Below are 12,467 nucleotides of genomic sequence, written 5' to 3' on the forward strand. Positions count from 1 at the left end.
CATATGCGCCAATCGTGTGACAGCGGGGCTCAGTCGTCTCGAGTTGTTACAGCCTCGTCTGCACGGAGAATTCCATCCCAAAACACTAGTCTAAACGCAAAATTAAAAGTGAGACCGTAAGACGACTTTTGCGGTTTCTGTTCAGACTCTCTCCGTCTAAACGTAGCCTCAGTCTGCTTATGTCAGTCTGCTTATGTCAGTCTGCATCTGCTTATGTCAGTCTGCTTATGTCAGTCTGCTTTTGTCAGTCTATCAAAAAGTGGCTGCTGTCCGACTTTCATTTTCACTCTCGATTTTGTCGAGAGTATTGCAGAGTTCAAAGGTTATTTACCCCATTTACCTATCTCAAGGCCCCCCCCCCCATTTTGTTTCCTCTCTTGATCCTCCAATCACAACTCACATTGTCCATGGGAAGCAACGGTTGTGATTGGAGGATCAAATAAAAAAAAATAACAGGCTGTATATTAATTTCTTCACAGGCAACACATGGATCATAGACTCACTGCGGCAACAGTTACTTGAATTGAACGTTTAACCCTTTCCTCTCTCTCTCTCCCTCTCTCTCTCTCTCTAACCAGGGCTGGAGCTCTGCGACCCGCCCCACCGGCTCATGGTCGCCATGGTCAGCGCCTCCTTCGCCGTGTGTGCGGAGCTGCTGTTGCCGGGCGTAGCTGTGCTGTGCCGCGATTGGCCGGTCCTCCAGGCCGTGGCTACGTTGCCTCTGCTATTTCTGCTCTCCTATTGGTGGTAAGTCGAGAGGGGGCGTGTTGTTTTGGAATGCGCAGGAGGAACTGTGTGCCATGGTCTTTTATCATGTGGAGTATGTTGTTGTGCGTTTGATTTGATTCACGCAGTGTTCACTGGACAAATGAAACGTTAACCGTTAAGATCTTCATTCAACCCCCCCCCCCTGATTTTAATAGAATAGAAATCCTTTAATAATAATCCAGAGGGAAATTGGGCACTACAGATTGCTCACATTGAACCACAATAAACATTTAGGTAGTCAATGGGACTAAAATAAGAGTAAGAATATAATAATATTAAAAATAAGAATGAAATAGAATAAAGAATAAAATACGGTTGTGACTCTTAACCCTTTCACTACCACACTACCAAAGGGTTAACTCTTTCACTGCGACAATACAGAAGGTTAACCCTTTCACAACCACACTACAGAATGTTAACCCTTTCACAACCGCACTACAGAAGGTTAACCCTTTCACTACCACACTACAGACGGTTAACCCTTTCACTACCACACTACAGACGGTTAACCCTTTCACTACCACACTACAGACGGTTAACCTTTCACTACCACACTACAGAAGGTTAACCCTTTCACTACCATACTACAGAAGGTTAACCCTTTCACTACCACACTACAGAAGGTTAACCCTTTCACTACCACACTACAGAAGGTTAACCTTTCACTATCACACTACTGAAGGTTAACCCTTTCACTACCACACTACAGACGGTTAAACCTTTCACTACCACACTACAGAAGGTTAACTTCCTGGTTCCTTGTGCTCCTCCCCAGCTGTCCACAGCTGTTCCCTGAGTCGCCGCGCTGGCTGTTGGCCACGGCTCAGATCCAGGAGGCCAAGAAGAGCCTCAGTGAGTTCTCCAGCAGGAACGGGGTGTGTCTGAACGACGAGATCTACCCTGGTGAAGCCCTGCTCTCGGGTACACACACACACACACACACACACACACACACTCACACTCACACTCACACTCACACTCTCACACTCACACACACTCACACACACTCATACACACTCATACACACTCATACACACTCATACACACTCACTCATCTAATGGCCACCACAACCCAACATGTAGATAGATAGTCTCTCTCTCTCTCTCTCTCTCTCTCTCTCTCTCTCTCTCTCTCTCTCTCTCTCTCTCTCTCTCTCTCTCTCTCTCTCTCCCCCCCCCCCCCCTTATAGAGATGGATTAGGGATGTCCGACATTATCGGCCTACCGATATTATCAGCCGATATTGGCATTACAATGTGATATCGGAAAATATCGGTATCGGTTTTCAAATTATTTTATTTTTATTTTTTTATTTTTTTACATTTCTATAACCTTTATTTATCCAGGCAAGCAAGTAAGAACAAATTCTGATTTGATTTATTGTCAAAAGTATGCATAATGTTGTGTTAATTCCACAACAAGAGATATGTAATGTTAATTACCTGAAATTATTCTGTTTTTTGGGGGGGGGAAACCCTGCATATATCGGTATCGGTTGATATCGGTCGGTATCGGAAATTAAGACTTGGACAATATCGGTATCGGTAGAAAAGCCAACATCGAGCATCCCTAAAATGGATACAGTATATGGTGATGAATCTCCCCCCCCCCCCCCTCCCCCTATAGAGATTGATACAGTATATGGTGATGACTCTCTCTCTCCCCCCCCCCCCCCCCCCCCCCATATAGAGATGGACACAGTATACGGGGAGGACTGCCAGCCAGAATACCACTCCATCCTGGAGCTCCGTCAGACCCGGGTTATCTGGAGGAACTGCCTCATCCTGGGCTTCACTCTGTGAGTTTACACTGTCTCCCCCTAGTGGCACAGTGGTGTAGTGGTTAACACTGTCTCCTCACAGCATGGTGGTGTAGTGGTTAATACCATAGATATATATAGAACACTAGATAGCTTAAGGCGGAGTCACCAGCGTCGCTGAACCGCCGCCATCTTGCCCCAGTCAGCCTTGAGTGAGGGTGAGTGATCTGCACAGACAAAAATACGCATAACTCGCTGAAATATTGACGGATTTACAAACGGTTTGGTTTATTACAAGCATTATTAACGTGGCTATGATGAGCGGTTTGTAAAAAAACATCTTTAATTTTTTTTTTTTATAAGTATGCAGTATCATAACTACATCTTTGATGTTTATAGCAAACCAACCCGTTTGAAAATCGGTAAAGAATTGAGCAATCTATGGTTATTTAAATAGTACATGCACCATAGACATTAATGTTATCAGTAGCTGAGCTGCCTGGAGCAAGATGGCCGCCCTACGACGACGTCGCTCTCCATTGGCCGGCAGCGCGGGTAAGCTATCTAGTGTTCTATATATATATCTATGGTTAACACTGTCTCCTCACAGCACGGGGGTGTAGGGGTTAACACTGCCTCCCCCTAGTGGCACGGTGGTGTAGTGGTTAACACTGTCTCCTCACAGCACGTGGTGTAGTGGTTAACACCGTCTCCTCACAGCACGGTGGTGTAGGGGTTAACACTGTCTCCCCCTAGTGGCACGGTGGTGTAGGGGTTAACACTGTCTCCTCACAGCACGGTGGTGTAGTGGTTAACACTGTCTCCTCACAGCACGGTGGTGTAGTGGTTAACACTGTCTCCTCACAGCACGGTGGTGTAGTGGTTAACACTGTCTCCTCACAGCACGGTGGTGTAGTGGTTAACACTGTCTCCTCACAGCACGGTGGTGTAGGGGTTAACACTGTCTCCTCACAGCACGGTGGTGTAGTGGTTAACACTGTCTCCCCCTAGTGGCACGGTGGTGTAGTGGTTAACACTGTCTCCTCACAGCACGGTGGTGTAGTGGTTAACACTGTCTCCCCCTAGTGGCACGGTGGTGTAGTGGGTAACACTGTCTCCTCACAGCACGGTGGTGTAGTGGTTAACACTGTCTCCTCACAGCACGGTGGTGTAGTGGTTAACACTGTCTCCTCACAGCGCGGTGGTGTAATGGTTAACACTGTCTCCCCCTAGTGGCACGGTGGTGTAGTGGTTAACACTGTCTCCTCACAGCACGGTGGTGTAGTGGTTAACACTGTCTCCTCACAGCACAGTGGTGTAGTGGTTAACACTGTCTCCCCCTAGTGGCACGGTGGTGTAGTGGTTAACACTGTCTCCCCCTAGTGGCACGGTGGTGTAGTGGTTAACACTGTCTCCTCACAGCACGGTGGTGTAGTGTTTAACACTGTCTCCTCACAGCGCGGTGGTGTAGTGGTTAACACTGTCTCCTCACAGCACGGTGGTGTAGTGGTTAACACTGTCTCCTCACAGCGCGGTGGTGTAGTGGTTAACACTGTCTCCTCACAGCACGGTGGTGTAGTGGTTAACACTGTCTCCTCACGGCACGGTGGTGTAGTGGTTAACACTGTCTCCTCACAGCACGGTGGTGTAGTGGTTAACACTGTCTCCTCGCAGCACGTGGTGTAGTGGTTAACACTGTCTCCCCCTAGTGGCACGGTGGTGTAGTGTGAGGAGACAGTGTTAACCACTACACCACCGGTGGGCGGTCGTTAGTGGTTAACATACCGTTGTATTCGTTCGGTACGGTTACGTGTACCTTTACACCCCTAATGCGCATGGTCTGTTGAGACTAGGGATGTCCGATATTATCGGCCTACCGATATTGGCATTAAAATGTAATATCTGAAATGATCTGTGTCGGTTTTTTACATTTATTTAACCTTTCTTTACCCAGGCAAGCAAGTAAGAACAAATTCTTATTTTATTTATTGTGAAAAGTATGCATAATGTTGTGTTAATTCCACGACAAGAGATATGTAATGTTAATTATCTGAAATTATTCAGTTTTTTGGCGGGGTGGAAACCCCACATATATCGTTATCGGAAATTAAGAGTTGGACAATATCGGTATATCGGTACAAAAGCCAACATCGAACATCCCTAGTTGACACGTCTGCTTCCCGCCTCCAGGTTCATCGGAACGGGCATCCAGTACTGCTTCACCAGGAACCTGCACAGCTACTCCACCAACTTCTACTTCAGCTACTTCCTGCGCGTGCTGACGGGGGCGCTGGCCTGCCTCTTCCTCTCCCTCTCCGTCAATCACTTCGGCCGCCGGGGGATCCTGCTGCTGTCGGCCATCATCACCGGCCTGTCGTCGCTGCTGCTGCTGGCGCTCACTCCGTGTAGGTGACATGATGTCACTGTCCCGTCACGACCAGACACTAGCTTCTCCCTGTCACTGTCCCGTCACGACCAGACACTAGCTTCTCCCTGTCACTGTCCCGTCACGACCAGACACTAGCTTCTCCCCGTCACTGTCCCGTCACGACCAGACACTAGCTTCTCCCTGTCACTGTCCCGTCACGACCAGACTCTAGCTTCTCCCTGTCACTGTCCCGTCATGACCAGACTCTAGCTTCTCCCTGTCACTGTCCCGTCACGACCAGACTCTAGCTTCTCCCTGTCACTGTCCCGTCACGACCAGACTCTAGCTTCTCCCTGTCACTGTCCCGTCACGACCAGACTCTAGCTTCTCCCTGTCACTGTCCCGTCACGACCAGACACTAGCTTCTCCCTGTCACTGTCCCGTCACGACCAGACACTAGCTTCTCCCTGTCACTGTCCCGTCACGACCAGACTCTAGCTTCTCCCAGTCACTGTCCCGTCACGACCAGACTCTAGCTTCTCCCTGTCACTGTCCCGTCACGACCAGACTCTAGCTTCTCCCTGTCACTGTCCCGTCACGACCAGACTCTAGCTTCTCCCTGTCACTGTCCCGTCACGACCAGACTCTAGCTTCTCACTGTCCCGTCACAACCAGATACTAGCTTCTCCCTGTCACTGTCCCGTCACGACCAGACTCTAGCTTCTCCCAGTCACTGTCCCGTCACGACCAGACTCTAGCTTCTCCCTGTCACTGTCCCGTCACGACCAGACTCTAGCTTCTCCCTGTCACTGTCCCGTCACGACCAGACTCTAGCTTCTCCCTGTCACTGTTCCGTCACGACCAGACTCTAGCTTCTCACTGTCCCGTCACGACCAGACACTAGCTTCTCCCCGTCACTGTCCCGTCACGACCAGACACTAGCTTCTCCCCGTCACCGTCCCGTCACGACCAGACTCTAGCTTCTCCCTGTCACTGTCCCGTCACGACCAGACTCTAGCTTCTCACTGTCCCGTCACGACCAGACTCTAGCTTCTCCCTGTCACTGTCCCGTCACGACCAGACTCTAGCTTCTCCCTGTCACTGTCCCGTCACGACCAGACTCTAGCTTCTCACTGTCCCGTCACGACCAGACTCTAGCTTCTCCCTGTCACTGTCCCGTCACGACCAGACTCTAGCTTCTCACTGTCCCGTCACGACCAGACTCTAGCTTCTCCCTGTCACTGTCCCGTCACGACCAGACACTAGCTTCTCCCTGTCACTGTCCCGTCACGACCAGACTCTAGCTTCTCCCTGTCACTGTCCCGTCACGACCAGACTCTAGCTTCTCCCTGTCACTGTCCCGTCACGACCAGACTCTAGCTTCTCCCTGTCACTGTCCCGTCACGACCAGACACTAGCTTCTCCCTGTCACTGTCCCGTCACGACCAGACACTAGCTTCTCCCTGTCACTGTCCCGTCACGACCAGACACTAGCTTCTCCCTGTCACTGTCCCGTCACGACCAGACTCTAGCTTCTCCCAGTCACTGTCCCGTCACGACCAGACTCTAGCTTCTCCCTGTCACTGTCCCGTCACGACCAGACTCTAGCTTCTCCCTGTCACTGTCCCGTCACGACCAGACTCTAGCTTCTCCCTGTCACTGTCCCCGTCACGACCAGACTCTAGCTTCTCCCTGTCACTGTCCCGTCACGACCAGACTCTAGCTTCTCACTGTCCCGTCACGACCAGACACTAGCTTCTCCCTGTCACTGTCCCGTCACAACCAGACTCTAGCTTCTCCCAGTCACTGTCCCGTCACGACCAGACTCTAGCTTCTCCCTGTCACTGTCCCGTCACGACCAGACTCTAGCTTCTCCCTGTCACTGTCCCGTCACGACCAGACTCTAGCTTCTCCCTGTCACTGTTCCGTCACGACCAGACTCTAGCTTCTCCCTGTCACTGTCCCGTCACGACCAGACACTAGCTTCTCCCCGTCACTGTCCCGTCACGACCAGACACTAGCTTCTCCCTGTCACTGTCCCGTCACGACCAGACTCTAGCTTCTCCCTGTCACTGTCCCGTCACGACCAGACTCTAGCTTCTCCCTGTCACTGTCCCGTCACGACCAGACTCTAGCTTCTCCCTGTCCCGTCACGACCAGACACTAGCTTCTCCCTGTCACTGTCCCGTCACGACCAGACTCTAGCTTCTCCCTGTCACTGTCCCGTCACGACCAGACTCTAGCTTCTCACTGTCCCGTCACGACCAGACACTAGCTTCTCCCTGTCACTGTCCCGTCACGACCAGACTCTAGCTTCTCCCTGTCACTGTCCCGTCACGACCAGACTCTAGCTTCTCACTGTCCCGTCACGACCAGACTCTAGCTTCTCACTGTCCCGTCACGACCAGACTCTAGCTTCTCCCTGTCACTGTCCCGTCACGACCAGACTCTAGCTTCTCCCTGTCACTGTCCCGTCACGACCAGACTCTAGCTTCTCACTGTCCCGTCACGACCAGACTCTAGCTTCTCCCTGTCACTGTCCCGTCACGACCAGACTCTAGCTTCTCCCTGTCCCGTCACGACCAGACACTAGCTTCTCCCTGTCACTGTCCCGTCACGACCAGACTCTAGCTTCTCCCTGTCCCGTCACGACCAGACTCTAGCTTCTCCCTGTCACTGTCCCGTCACGACCAGACACTAGCTTCTCCCTGTCACTGTCCCGTCACGACCAGACTCTAGCTTCTCCCTGTCCCGTCACGACCAGACTCTAGCTTCTCCCTGTCACTGTCCCGTCACGACCAGACTCTAGCTTCTCACTGTCCCGTCACGACCAGACTCTAGCTTCTCCCTGTCACTGTCCCGTCACGACCAGACACTAGCTTCTCCCTGTCACTGTCCCGTCACGACCAGACTCTAGCTTCTCCCTGTCACTGTCCCGTCACGACCAGACTCTAGCTTCTCACTGTCCCGTCACGACCAGACACTAGCTTCTCCCTGTCACTGTCCCGTCACGACCAGACTCTAGCTTCTCCCTGTCCCGTCACGACCAGACTCTAGCTTCTCCCTGTCACTGTCCCGTCACGACCAGACTCTAGCTTCTCACTGTCCCGTCACGACCAGACTCTAGCTTCTCCCTGTCACTGTCCTGTCACGACCAGACACTAGCTTCTCCCTGTCACTGTCCCGTCACGACCAGACTCTAGCTTCTCCCTGTCACTGTCCCGTCACGACCAGACTCTAGCTTCTCCCTGTCACTGTCCCGTCACGACCAGACACTAGCTTCTTCCTGTCACTGTCCCGTCACGACCAGACACTAGCTTCTCCCTGTCACTGTCCCGTCACGACCAGACACTAGCTTCTCCCCGTCACTGTCCCCGCATGCGTTACGTTCCCCCAGTGAAACTCCTCACTGTCAGGTGAAAAGAAGCGGCTGGCTGACTCCACATGTATCGGAGGATGTGGTAGTTCTACACCCTCCTCAGGCCGACAGTGGGGCAATGCGCGCAACGCCCAGGAAGGGAATTGGCATAATGACTAAATTGGTGATAGGTGAAAAATACACAAAGCCATTTGGTGAACTGAGTTTCCGTAGCAGTTCAGCAGAAACTGGAAAACGAGACACGCGTGTGCAGGACGGGAGGGTGCGCTAAAATTAACATTACGTGAAAATCTAATCGGGCCTCAAGAGACATCCTTTTAATAGAGCCTTTTTGTTGATTTGTATCTAGTTTTAGCCCCACACACATTTTTTGTTCACGCTGCCCCCGATACTTCCTGTTTCTGCTGTACAGGCGTCACCCAACCGACCTGTAGGAGTCGCTGTCCACAACGTCCAATCCCCACCCACCGGCTTTCCCACCCTCCAACACTGCCAATTGTGTTAGTATGACGGCCGGCCAAGCCGGGAAAATTATAAACACTTGTGAAAGTGATGGACTGTTTTTTTTTTTTTTATCCACTTTTTCTCCCATTTTTCTATATTTTCTCCCATCCCAATTTCGTATCATCCAATTCAACCCTCCCCTGTCACGAACGCTGTTTCTTGCCTCCCACAAGCCGGCTGCAATGTGGACTAAGTCATACATAGCACAAGTCCCCTCCGGTACTTGAGGTAACAGCAGTCGCATCTTTTCACCTGCGCAGCTCGATCTCTCAGTGGCGAGGAGTAACGCGTGGGAGGCTCACGCTGCCCCCGATACTTCCTGATTCTACTGCGCAGGCGCACCAACCGACCTGTAGGAGTCGCTGTCCACAACGCCCGATCCCCACCCATCAGTTTCCCACCCCCTAATACGGCCAATGTGTATTAGTACGGCGAGCGCCTTGCCCACTACGCCACGTAGCCGCCCTGAAAGTGATAGACTGTTAATGAACTCATACAGGACTATGTGAAAAGGGAAAATGTACTTGAATGAAACATTGAGAAATCTGAGAGAGCAGAAATAAAAATAAATGTACATGTTTGGATAAAAGTAACGCCTAGTGACATATTCTGGTGGCTCAACAAGTTTGCATGTTCGAATCCAGCCATCTTTGCTCATCTTCTCTCTATATTAGATCATATTGTGAATATAGAGTTGAAGTATAGAAAAGTGTGTGTACTTTGTGTCTCAGACCATCAATCAGTAGTATACTGTATGGGTGTACTTTGTGTCTCCATCACACCATCAGTCAGTAGTGTAGTGTGTACTTTGTGTCTCCATCACACCCTCAGTCAGTAGTGTAGTGTGTACTTTGTGTCTCCATCACACCCTCAGTGAGTAGTGTAGTGTGTACTTTGTGTCTCCATCACACCCTCAGTGAGTAGTGTAGTGTGTACTTTGTGTCTCCATCACACCCTCAGTGAGTAGTGTAGTGTGTGTGTTTACGCTGTGTCTCCATCACACCCTCAGTGAGTAGTGTAGTGTGTGTGTTTACGCTGTGTCTTCATCACACCCTCAGTGAGTAGTGTAGTGTGTGTGTTTACGCTGTGTCTCCATCACACCCTCAGTGAGTAGTGTAGTGTGTGTGTTTACACTGTGTCTCCATCACACCCTCAGTGAGTAGTGTAGTGTGTGTGTTTACGCTGTGTCTCCATCACACCCTCAGTGAGTAGTGTAGTGTGTGTGTTTACGCTGTGTCTTCATCACACCCTCAGTCAGTAGTGTAGTGTGTGTGTTTACGCTGTGTCTCCATCACACCCTCAGTGAGTAGTGTAGTGTGTGTGTTTACGCTGTGTCTTCATCACACCCTCAGTCAGTAGTGTAGTGTGTGTGTTTACGCTGTGTCTTCATCACACCCTCAGTGAGTAGTGTAGTGTGTGTGTTTACACTGTCTCTTCTCAGACGTGCAGGGAGGCCTGGTGTTGGTCCTGTCCGTCGTTGGTCTGCTGTCCTCCCAGACCCTCGCCATACTCAGTGCATTCTTTGCAAGTGAGGTCATACCCACTGTAATCCGGTAAGTGCTACTCGAGCCAGCTCCATCTATCGTGTGTGTGTGTGTGTACATGTGAAGAGTGTCTGTGTCTTGTATACCCCCCCCCCATCTCATGGTTCTCTTTCCTTTGGGAAATATCTGTAAATGTTGATCATACATTGATCATGGCCGGTACAGAGAGACTCAGAAGCAGCTTCTAGCCCCAGGCCATCGGGATGCTCAACGACAATAACACAACCCATCATCTACACTCACAGCACACACATCCACACGTACACACTCACTTTAAATAAACACTCACCTTAACACCCACTCTACTCACTTTAGACACTTTAACACACTTTATATTTAGTAGTAAAGAGATTTGCGCTACAATTCATACCTCATTGCACCTTACCCTAAGTTTGTGCCTCATCCCATTTCTGCATTGTACCTCACTGTTACTCTTTTTACTCTGTATTGTATATTCCTCCTCCCCCCCCCCCCCCCCCCATCGCTCTAACCCTCCCCTCTCTCTCCCTCCTCCCCCAGGGGAGGATGCCTGGGGCTGGTGCTGGCGGCGGGCTGCGTGGGCATGGCCGCCTCGTCCCTGATGGAGCTCCCCAACAACGCAGGCTACTTCCTGCACCACGTCATCTTCGCCTCCTTCGCCGTCCTCTCCGTCCTCTGCATCATGCTGCTCCCGGAGAGCAAGCGCAAGCCCCTCCCCGACTCACTGAAGGAGGGCGAGAGCCAGCGGCGGCCGCCCCTCTTCCTGGCGCGCCACGGCCGCGACAGCCTGCCGCTCCTGTGCCCCGCCTCCTCGCGGCCCCGCGTGTCGGAGTACAACCCCGAGAACTACGCCCGCCTGGTGACCGCCACCCGGAGGATGCTGACCAAAGACACGCTGCCCTTCAAGATGGCCGGCGCCACGCCGGCTCACCCTCCTCTGCTGGCCGCAAACGGGGGGCCGAACGGAGAGGAGGTCCGGGAGGAGACGTCCTAGCGGCGGCCCTCCTTATCCTCTCCCGTGTGGACAGTGACGTGGTCTCCCTCTGGATGTATACCTCCGTGCGGACAGTGACGTGGTCTCCCTCTGGATGTACCTCCGTGTGGACAGTGACGTGGTCTCCCTCTGGATCTACCTCCGTGCGGACAGTGACGTGGTCTCCCTCTGGATGTACCTCCGTGCGGACAGTGACGTGGTCTCCCTCTGGATGTATACCTCCGTGTGGACAGTGACGTGGTCTCCCTCTGGATGTATACCTCCGTGTGGACAGTGACGTGGTCTCCCTCTGGATGTACCTCCGTGCGGACAGTGACGTGGTCTTCCTCTGGATGTACCTCCGTGCGGACAGTGACGTGGTCTCCCTCTGGATGTACCTCCGTGCGGACAGTGACGTGGTCTTCCTCTGGATGTATACCTCCGTGTGGACAGTGACGTGGTCTCCCTCTGGATGTACCTCCGTGCGGACAGTGACGTGGTCTCCCTCTGGATGTACCTCCGTGCGGACAGTGACGTGGTCTCCCTCTGGATGTATACCTCCGTGCGGACAGTGACGTGGTCTTCCTCTGGATGTATACCTCCGTGTGGACAGTGATGTGGTATCCCTCTGGATGTATACCTCCGTGCGGACAGTGACGTGGTCTCCCTCTGGATGTACCTCCGTGTGGACAGTGATGTGGTCTTCCTCTGGATGTACCTCCGTGCTGACAGTGATGTGGTCTTCCTCTGGATGTACCTCCGTGCGGACAGTGACGTGGTCTTCCTCTGGATGTACCTCCGTGCGGACAGTGATGTGGTCTTCCTCTGGATGTACCTTCGTGCGGACAGTGATGTGGTCTTCCTCTGGATGTACCTTCGTGCGGACAGTGACGTGGTCTTCCTCTGACTGTACCTGCGTGCGGACAGTGACGTGGTCTTCCTCTGACTGTACCTGCGTGCGGACAGTGACGTGGTCTTCCTCTGGATGTACCTCCGTGCGGACAGTGACGTGGTCTCCCTCTGGATCTACCTCCACGCTCTACCATCATCTCTGACACGTTGAGTGATCCACTTGATCGTTATAGATCACCACCAGATGAACTGATCCTGGCTCAGAGACACAGAACGAAGGCTCCAGGACGACTAGGGGGAGACAGTGACACAGAGGGGGAGGAACTGTTGGTGTGTGTTTT

General features: G+C 52.0%; 1 protein-coding gene across 1 annotated transcript in view; it reads left to right on the forward strand.

The window, feature by feature from the left end:
• Positions 1–11,634, forward strand: part of slc22a31 (solute carrier family 22 member 31) — a gene marked incomplete at its 5' end in the record, with an annotated part of 30,312 nt that extends 18,678 nt beyond the window's left edge. The window contains 6 exons of the mRNA XM_084308178.1: positions 579–747; positions 1,544–1,689; positions 2,458–2,566; positions 4,718–4,932; positions 10,220–10,331; positions 10,842–11,634. Of these exons, the coding sequence (XP_084164304.1) occupies positions 579–747; positions 1,544–1,689; positions 2,458–2,566; positions 4,718–4,932; positions 10,220–10,331; positions 10,842–11,295 (1,205 nt within the window). The 3' untranslated portion in view covers positions 11,296–11,634. The remainder of the gene's footprint in view (positions 1–578; positions 748–1,543; positions 1,690–2,457; positions 2,567–4,717; positions 4,933–10,219; positions 10,332–10,841) is intronic.
• Between the last annotated feature and the right edge of the window lie 833 nt (positions 11,635–12,467).

Source organism: Notolepis coatsorum (genome assembly GCF_963971535.1).
Source record: "Notolepis coatsorum genome assembly, chromosome: 2".
NCBI lineage: Eukaryota > Metazoa > Chordata > Actinopteri > Aulopiformes > Paralepididae > Notolepis > Notolepis coatsorum.